Genomic DNA, 10,000 nt, shown 5'->3' on the forward strand with positions numbered 1-10,000 from the left:
CACAAGCGTCAACTTCTTATCTTAATGTTTTCTTAGTAACGGTTCAAAACTCAGCTGGCAAAGAATTATCATTACATCGAGGGCAGCTGCGCGACACGACCAGCGTTTATCAGACTTATCACCCAGCAGAGACGTGATGACACCCCGCGTGGTATTAGGCACTGCTAGAAATTTTGCTGCGAGATAGAGATAGATAGAGATAGATAGATAGATAGATAGATAGATCCGTATTCTCATCATGATTATTTTCAAAGGTCACAGAGATCACTAGACGGGTTCTCAAGGGTTTCTCCTGTTAGTGATGTAAAAATAATCTTAATTTGTCACTATAACCGTAAAAAAAAAATCCTGAGAACTCTTGTAATTTCCATTAAGGTTTTTTTTTTTAAGTAGTGGAGATGCGGCAGCGTTTCAGAATATGGTCCAGAGAGAGAGAGAGAGAGAGAGAGAGAGAGAGAGAGAAACTTTTGGTCATAACACACATACGCACATACAGGTCCCGTAACCCTCACAAGAACCTCCATAGGCAAACAAACACCAGAAAATCTTCGTTCATTTATTTAGATGCGATAAAACATCATTATAACACAGAAACAAAGGACAGCACGTACGGATCTTCTCTGAGATAACAGACGTAACATTCAGCCGTATTGCGCAACGCTGCCCACTCATCATTTTCAAAAGCCAGAGATGACTAACCGGGTTCTAAAGACCATTTATCCTGCTAATAATGTAGAAATCACGTTAATCTGTCTCTAGAACCGTAATAAGACCCTTTAAGAACCCGTGTAGCTTCAAATAAGTAGAGCGTTTTGAAAGAAGTGGTTTCAAAAAAAGTGGTCTTTGATCGTAAACATTGCACAGAGTTATGGTTTCCCCCCCTCTCTCTCTCTCTCTCTCTCGGTAGATGAGCAGTAATATATTTAAAGCGCTCTCGCCTATCACGAACTATATAGGCCGTACGTAATGCATTGGTATGAATATGTTTGGTGTTTAAGATCAACTCTATACATTGTGGTAAACTTTTAATAGGTGTACATTGTAAAGTCTTTATGTTTGATATTAACAAACTACGTGGCTTCTTAAAGTGGAAAAAAATAAATAAATAATAGCAAGTTCCGAAGGATAAAAAAAAAAAAATAAATAAATAAAATAAATAAAAAAGTAAATATAACATCTTAAAAAAAATAATAAAAAACTATGGAATTGCAAAATATATATAACAACACACATTTTTAGGCATTTTTCATTATACTACAAAATGCATGAGAATTCAGAACAATTAACATCTTGGGCTTACGACTCCACATCATTATTTTCATTACACTTAAAAAAAAAAAAAAAAAAAAAAAAAAAAAAAGAAACCGTGGCTGAGAACCTTCTAATCCTAGATGCATCACATATGTAGTATTAAACTCTTCTTTTATATCATCCCCTCCCTACGATAGAGTTTGCTACCTAAATATTGCACCTTCAAAATATTGCCTTCTATGTATTGCACTCCTTAGCTACGTCTGTACACACACACACACACACACACACACACACACACACACACACACACACCAATACGCCTTGCTGCTTTCAATACGAATAATACAATTTCGCATTTTGTCTTACCACGAAAATGTATGTTTATGTATTTTAATAAACAGTAAAATTATATGTATTTCAATGGATGACTGCGGTTGTGGTGCCTTTCCTTTAAATAAATCAATAACAGACGGTTTGTCCAATATAGCAAAGCCTGAAATAGCGAATATTGGACAAATACTTTAGACACATCAAATAACCCCTGGATTTAATGGACGCTTGATTATGAGGCAAAAACTGTAAAAACCTCAGCATTTTGTGAATATTGAATGTCACACGAGCCTCACTGAACCCTCGCTTATGATGAGGGACGAGCAGTGTGAATCGTCATCTGAACCGCTGCATGTTGTCGGTGTTTCGCTACATGCAGCGGAAGGGCGGTAAATGCTGCTGGGTGTTGTTATATGTAAATATGAAAAAATGCAGCCCCCAAACAGTCTACAGTACACCTTTATAATGTCCTGTTTATGTAATCACTAATGCGCATCACAGCTTGTCTTTTTCTGAATAAATACACCCCTTATAATTACGAAGTTGTAAATTATTAAGATATATAAGAAATAAATACGAGTTGGGTTAGATTAGGTTTGAGATTTGTCGTGAATTATCAAGATCTGTAAGAATATAAGTTAAAATAATGATAACACTGTATTGCACCTCACAGGACGTAACTTATAGAACACAAACAAGTATTTCTTTCATAATGAATACCTGTAAGACGTAAATATGAGAAAATAGAGCATAATCAGGGCATAATCTTAAAACAATGACATATATTCAAAAGTAAATATGAAAAAAAATTGAGGTAAGATTATATTGCAGGACAAAATCTTAAAACTGACATATTTCGGAAGTATGAAGAAAATAGAGCTAAAATTTATATTGCAGGGCATAATCTCAAAACAATGACATATATTCAAAGTAAATATGAAAAAAAATAGAGGTAAGATTATATTGTAGGGCATATTTTATAACAGACACGTATTTCAATCATAATCAGGATCTGTAAGAAGTAAATACGAGTAGATAAAAGTTAAATTAATAACACTGCACTGCACCTGACACAACACAATCCTTACAAAACTGAGAATTATATCCATCATTATTAAGATCAGTAATAAATAGATAATTAAAAAATAAGAATATCAGTGACAGCCCTCTTGTGATTACCTTTGTGTGGGTCAAGATCTGCAGGAATAAAATACATACTAAATTTTGGATAACATCAAAACTCAGTACTAACACACACACATACACATACACACACACATCTGTCCACTATCATCTCCATAATTATCATCAGGCCTATTATTACTCATTACTCACATTTGCACCACATACCAGTCTCCTCCAGCTGTTTCTGTCCCTTGCATCCTCTTCTGTGCCTCCCATAATGCAGTTCACCAGTCCCATCCCTCCTCACTCTTTCCCTTAATCTTCCCTAAAATTTTCACCAGCCTCTTTTAACTGGTTCCTGGATGCTGAACTCGCAAGGGTAACCCCCACAAAGGCTGCCAACACTAGCTGCAGGTGACTCACAGCAGAGAGGAGGGACTAAGACAATCATGAGGTGAAGGGGGTATGTAATCAGCCTGCAAGAAATTCAAGCCTGATAATGTGTGATTAAAGGACAGACAATCATAAGGTGTTGAATTTTGGTATGTAATGAGAATCCTGCAAGAAATTCAAGCCTGATAATGTGTGATTAAAGGACAGACAATCATGAGGTGTTGAATTTTGGTATGTAATGAGAATCCTGCAAGAAATTCAAGCCTGATAATGAGTGAAATAAGGACAAACAATCATGAGGTGGTGAATGGGGGTATGTAATGAGCCCTGCAAATCCTACAGCTGATATGTGGCACCCCAAGGCAGGGCTATGTGAGCTGCAGGCTGCTTAGTGGCAACAGGCAGGCCAGAGGGACACGGCACGTCAGGAACCCTCACTATAAAAGATTGAAAGAACGCAAAGGTTGGTGCAAGAAGCCATCAGGCCTACACGTGGCAGTATCTCTATAAAACTCGCTTGCCTAAAGACTTAGCACTAACTTGATTACTGAATCCATTCCATTCACCCGCTATATTTGAAACACAGTGAATCAAACACCGAGAACACCGAACAGAACTAAGGGTGACCGAGATATCTTCCTGTATTGCTCACAAGGAACACAGCAAAGGAACCACTGAGAAATTAACAAAACTACAGGTTACTGGGGTGACTCAAGGGTCCGAGGGGTACTTGGATGCCTAGGTTCAGATCCTGGCCACAGTCTGGGGTCGAAGGGGCCATCCACTCATGGTAACTGTTCCCAATTGTCCAAACCATAGTTCTTCACTAAGGGTCGCCGTCCAGCCCCGACACACAGCGGGAACTGGACATGAAAGCAAAGAAAGGATGACTTCTAATTTTCACAAAGAACTGGTTAACATCACAATTACGTACTTGTATCTCCCGGCTCACTCCTGGTGATCCAAGTCACCAGGAGTGCCAGTTCTGCCCGTCAGCCTCCGCTCAATCACAGTAGTGAGGAGAAATTTCAAAATTCTCCCTCTATTACAAGTAGTCAGTAAAACATTCTACGTTGAGGCAGAGAAGCACCGGCACACAGACCTCCTCTCAGACAGTGCCCTTTTACTCCTCACCCTGGGACTCCATGCTTCCTGGGAGCTGTGCCAGAGCCGGGCTGAAGCTGTACCAGTGCCAAGCTGGAGCCAAGACAGAGCTGTGCACTCTCTCCTCTACAACACAGGCATTTCTCTGCAGCAGTGGTGCATACAGTGCCGGGAAACACACAGCTGGGCGTGACGCTAAACTGGGAATACACAGGGCGACTTCCTAGGCTTTACACTAAGAAGGTTTGTATCAATATTATCTGTATCGTGTAATAATCCCTACTTGGATACAGGAAGCTGATACCAAAAGTTAGGTAGTACTATGAGTTATAATACACAGTACTCAGCACCACTACAAGGTCTGAGGTGCTCCACACACACACACACATACTCACACACACACACACCCACACGCACCTAACACTTTAAGACTCGTACAAAAACAGACTTCATCATGTACATAACTGCCTCACACACTCACCAGCAGCTGCAATAGTACAGTACCCGCAACACTGCAACACCCCACACACTTCCCCTCAACACCACCTTCCCTGGCAGGAGAGAACAGGTGCTCAACAAGTCTACCAACAGGAGCACCACACCCTTCGGCTCACCACTACACACACACAACAAAGTAACCCTCTATAGCGGAATGGGTTTAGTGTTAGGTGGGATCTGAGGCGCTGAGCTGCAACAGGGGTGATGTGGGGTGAAGAGAAGGCCGCAGGGAGGGACGCAGGGGAGGCGGCAGATGACAAGGGGACTCGCACAGCTAAGTAAGTACCATGCTGTCCTGAAAGTATGCCAGACAGAAGAGTGACCCAATGCCGATGAAGATGCCGAGGTTCTGGTACATGAGGATGTGGATGGCACTCCTCCAGCCACCCTCTGCTGCCTTGCTGGCCACCTCATTCATCTCCGGCACCTGAGAGGGAAGGGTGAGGCATGAGTGTTGACGAGGATGACTCACGGAAGTTATGATCACCCAAACTGAAGAGAAGATTGACAAGAGAAGTTATGACGACCCACACAGCAGAGAAGACTGAGGAGAGGAGACATGGTTGTAGTGTACATATGTGGACCAGGAATGTAAGTGGTAGGTGTATATGATCTGTGTCCAAGGAATCCCAACACTGATGACAGCAAGAATATAACATAGAGATGACGTGCAGAAACAGTCTTCCAAATGGAGCAAGAAATTAAAGAAATGGACTGCCAGAAGTAATGTATGTGTGCAAACAATATAATACACATCAAAATATATATAACTTAGTATTGTTCTCATTTCTCCTGTCGCTGACGTAAAAATCTTGTCAATCTGTCACTAAGACCATAAAAACACCCTTAAAAACATGTGTAACTTCAACTAGAGCCTTCTGAAAGTAGTGGAGATGAGGCACCATGCAGAGGTATTCCACAAGGCAATCAGAAGACCCACCATGTCCACAAGAGCGATGTAGAGGAACATTCCTGCAGCAACGGCGAAGACTGCAGTGTTGTCCTGGGTGAACTCCCCCAGCAGGATGCCCAGGAAGAGGCCCAGGTAGCAGGTGGTGGCCGAGAGGAAGTTGTAAGACACGGCTTGTTTCATCGTCATCCCAGCATTGAGGAGCACGGCAAAGTCACCTACGGGATGCAGAATGACTGACTGACTGGTGCTGAGTGGTGATTGGCTAACCGACTGACTGACTGGTAGAATGGTGACCTACTGACTGTTAGGTAGAGAGTGATGAATGATTCAAACACACACACACACACACTCAAGACATACAAAAGTACAACAACACACACTCACAGCTTCACACTCTTCCTCACTACAACAACACACTCTCACACACTCACCCAAGACATACCAAGCAACACACACACACACCTACTACACACATTTCAACAACACACACACACACACACACTCACCCAGTTCATGTGGCAGCTCCTCACACATCACAGCCAGACTAATGGAGATCCCAGTCAGGATGGACTCGGAGAACGCAGCACCAATGGACACTCCGTCAATGAAGTTGTGGAATCCGTCGCCAAATATTATCATCCACGCCACAGTGCGGATCACAGAGTCCTGCCCCTGACGGAACTCCAGCGCGTGGGTGTGGGCAGATGCTTTGTCTGGCCGCTAGGGGGTGAGGCGAGGGTGGTCAGGTGGTTGTGGTGTGGATAGGAGAGTGGATGAGAGTCAGTGTTGGTGGATGAGTCTGCCCTCCACACTTAAAGTACTGCACACATACATACACACACAGAGTAAACAGCTCTTTTAACAACAAACCACCCACCACCACCACCACCACCCACCTCATTATGGCCAAACGAGGCGCGGATTACTTGTCGTTGCGAGGCGTAGATCAAATCCACATCATCAGGCCCACAGGAGCTCTGAGGGGTGATGGACTCCTCCGCCTTCCCCAGACTGACAGCCCCATTGACAGACACCACTGGCGGCACCTTTCCCTGCTCCACGGCCGGCACGTCCTTCATGTTGTTGCAGAGGATGTCCTGGTCTGACTGGCCGGGAGGGAAGTTGCCTTTCTCCTACAGCAGGTGAGTGATGTGGGTTAAGTTAGGTTAGGTTAGGTTAAGTTAGGTTAGGTTAAGAAGAGGAAGAGAAAGAGATAGAGAAAGTAGATGAGGAGCTGGCACATTAAACAGAAGAGGAGGAAGAGGAAGAGAAGGAAAAGGTAGAGGAACCATTGACACAGAAGAGAAGAGAATAGAATAGAACAGAAGAGGAGGAGGAGAAGAAGGAAAATGAAACAGAGAAGAAAGAGATATAGAACAAAAAGTACAAGCAAAGAAACAGGAGACAGAAGAAACAGAGAAAGACAAAGTAGAGGAGGAGGAGAAGGAAGAAAATAGACAGAGAGAAAATTAAATCAAGAAGATAGAAAAAACAAAAACACACGAGATCCATTAACAGACTCACTTTCCGCGCCTGGTGTGTGATGATGATCTTAATGATGCGCTCCACCATGAAGAAGCCCCAGACACCCACCAGCACAAACAGCGACACAAACAGGTACCCGTGGTGCTCATCCTGCCAGGGAGAGGCGTGGTGAAGCACAGTTAGGCAGGGAGACAGAGGGAGATGGGGAGAGAGGCAGTGAGGATAGCAGGGAGGGTGTACGAGAGACAGAGGCAGTGAGAGTGAGGCAGGGTAACTGAGAGGAAGAGGCAGGGAGGAGGGAGAAGTAAGAGGCAGGATGTGTTAATGAAAGCATAATATTTGGTGTACATACATACATACACACACAAAAAAAAAAGTGAAATAAATAAATAAATAATAATAACAGTAAATAAATAAATAAATATGGGATTAAATAGTGTGATGCAGGTAATGGCGCTGGCTCAACCCTTTACAGGTACAGTAAGGTACAAACACACGTCACCTTACCTTTACATTCAATTTGAACGCCTGTAGGGAAGAAAGAGAAACAATTAGCACAAGTCCTCATCTGTCGGCCTCCTGCAAAGCTGTGACCAATAGACAGATAGATAGATAGATAGATATTTTACTAACCACACCAAACATATTATACAAAACAACTTAAATGATGAAAAATATACATAAAATGAAAAACTAGACCACAAATCGCGAACAATTAGCACAAGTCCTCATCTGTCAGCCTCCTGTACAACTGTGATAGATAGATAAATAGATAGAAAATGACCAAAAATAATCGTAACATGAAAAACTAAACCACAAATCACAAGCGAACCTAAATAAACAAACAAATAACACTACAGTCACTGGTACTGAGAGCGGCTTTCCTCCACCGGTATCACCTACCTGAGGGATGAGGTGGAAGAGGGACGAGGCAGCCAGGGACCCCACAGCCAGACCCACCAGGAGAGTTAACAGCTGCTGGTAGAATTTGTGAGCCATCAACGGAAGCACCGACACCCCCGCCAACGAACACCCGGAGATTAGGGTCACGAACAGGATGCCGTACCCCCACACTGCCGCCACAAGATACATTTAATTTATTTTTATTTATTTTATCATCAAGGGCAGTGAAATTTGCATATCAAACGAAATTAAATGTTCAGTGAGGTGCCGGTGTTTAAATATGCATCGGTCTTATTACATTTTATTGCACAGTTTCCATACACACAAACACACGCTCAGTAATTCCTCACGGACATACACACTCACCTCACACACATAAATGTATCTCCAACACCCCAACAAACCACAATACAAACATACAGGCAGACAGATACACTCCAACACCCTGACAAGCATACAGACAGACAGCCGCTCACCCTCGGATTGCTTGGGCTTGCTCTTGGGGGTCATGGCGAGCTGCTGGGCGGTGCAGGAATCCCCCTTCTGCCCCATGTAGATAATAACCGGCAACAGCTCCCTCAGGTCCTCCACAGTCAGGCTCTCCTCATCGTGGTCTATCGCTGAGAGTAGGTCATCCACTGTGCACTGTCGGGGTGGAGGTGGAGTGATAGTACACATACACATCCCTTTCCTACAGCTCCAAACACACACACACACACACACACACTACCTTCCAACTTCTCTACAGCTCCAATCAAACACACACACAAACACTACCTTCCCTACACCCTCAAACACACACACACACACACACACACACTGTCTTCCAAACACCCAGACACTTACAGCCTTCAGCAGCCGGCAGTGTGATGACTTTCCTTCACTCTCCTTATCACAGCTGGAGAGCGCCAGGGAGGGGAGTGCCTGGTGGAGGGGCGGGCATTGGTGGCGGCCCAGCGAGCACTCCACCAGGCGCTGCAGGTCGGCCCGAGTGAAGTTGACTTTGTTGGACGAGAACCCATACCACCTGGAGTAGGGTCTGAAGTTAGTTGTGTGTGTGTGGGGTCGTGTGAGGTCAGGTGAGGTCGTGTGAGAAGGAGGAAAGGTTTGGGGAGTGAAGGAGGGATAAGAAGGAGGAGGAGAAGGAAAGGCTTAGGAAATGAAGGAATGAGAAAGGTTTGGGGAGTGAAGGAGGGATGAGGAGGAAGAGAAGGAAAGGTTTAAGAAATGAAGAAATGAGGAGGAAGAGGAGGAGGAAAAAAGGCTGGAGGAATGAAGTAATGATAAGGAGGAGGAGGAAAAAAAAAAGATACTTAAGGAAATAAAAGAACGATAAGGAAAGGCGGCAAACGAGATCATTATGAGGGGAAGGAAAAGCACCAAGGAAATGAAGAAATGGCATCAAAAAACATCTTTCCCAATATGGTGAACTACCTCTAACGACCATCTACAGTACCCCGAAATTGATAACCAGTAATTGCAATCTACTACTAATAATTCATGTTAATTTTAATATGTACTTATTTTACTTCTGAGATGTGGATACGTTTTCTGACACCAGCTGTACGACATGAGTGCATCAAATCGAAACTTTTAGGATTTAATTTATAGAGTTCCAGTGTGCTATTTGTAAAGACACCAAAAAAAAAAAGTGTACTACCATGATTATTATTACAAGAGATGTGAAAAGAGGACGTAGGAATGAAAAGAGGAAGAAAATTAAATAAAAAAGACAAATGATGACAAATGGAGAGACCTGCCACAGCACACGACTCACAGAACAGTGGGGAAGTCTGTGATGTTGAGTGGATGTGTGCTGTTCCATTCTGCTGTGCTGGGGTGTGGCAAGCTCTGGCCACTGACACACACACTTTGCACCACACACGTCACCACCACCACCATTGCTAACCTCCATGGGCACCACATCACCTGCCGGGGAAGAAGCATGTGAGTATGTGTGTGTGTGTGTTTCCTGTGCATAAAGATGATTTTATT

The 10,000-nt window shown here is 43.3% G+C and overlaps 1 protein-coding gene across 4 annotated transcripts in view; it reads right to left on the reverse strand.

The window, feature by feature from the left end:
* Positions 1 to 547: 547 nt before the first annotated feature.
* The window catches only part of LOC135094951 (metal cation symporter ZIP14-like), a 13,094-nt gene continuing 3,641 nt past the window's right edge, over positions 548 to 10,000 (reverse strand). For all 4 annotated transcript variants that reach the window (XM_063995489.1, XM_063995491.1, XM_063995487.1 and 1 more), the window contains 10 exons: positions 9,783 to 9,934; positions 8,852 to 9,032; positions 8,482 to 8,650; positions 8,006 to 8,175; positions 7,610 to 7,630; positions 7,142 to 7,252; positions 6,514 to 6,750; positions 6,124 to 6,337; positions 5,645 to 5,832; positions 548 to 5,131 (listed from right to left, as the gene is read on the reverse strand). In XM_063995489.1, coding sequence (XP_063851559.1) covers positions 4,979 to 5,131; positions 5,645 to 5,832; positions 6,124 to 6,337; positions 6,514 to 6,750; positions 7,142 to 7,252; positions 7,610 to 7,630; positions 8,006 to 8,175; positions 8,482 to 8,650; positions 8,852 to 9,032; positions 9,783 to 9,931 — 1,593 coding nt within the window. In that variant the 5' untranslated portion in view covers positions 9,932 to 9,934 and the 3' untranslated portion in view covers positions 548 to 4,978. The remainder of the gene's footprint in view (positions 5,132 to 5,644; positions 5,833 to 6,123; positions 6,338 to 6,513; positions 6,751 to 7,141; positions 7,253 to 7,609; positions 7,631 to 8,005; positions 8,176 to 8,481; positions 8,651 to 8,851; positions 9,033 to 9,782; positions 9,935 to 10,000) is intronic.

Source organism: Scylla paramamosain, chromosome 47 (genome assembly GCF_035594125.1).
Source record: "Scylla paramamosain isolate STU-SP2022 chromosome 47, ASM3559412v1, whole genome shotgun sequence".
Taxonomy (NCBI): domain Eukaryota; kingdom Metazoa; phylum Arthropoda; class Malacostraca; order Decapoda; family Portunidae; genus Scylla; species Scylla paramamosain.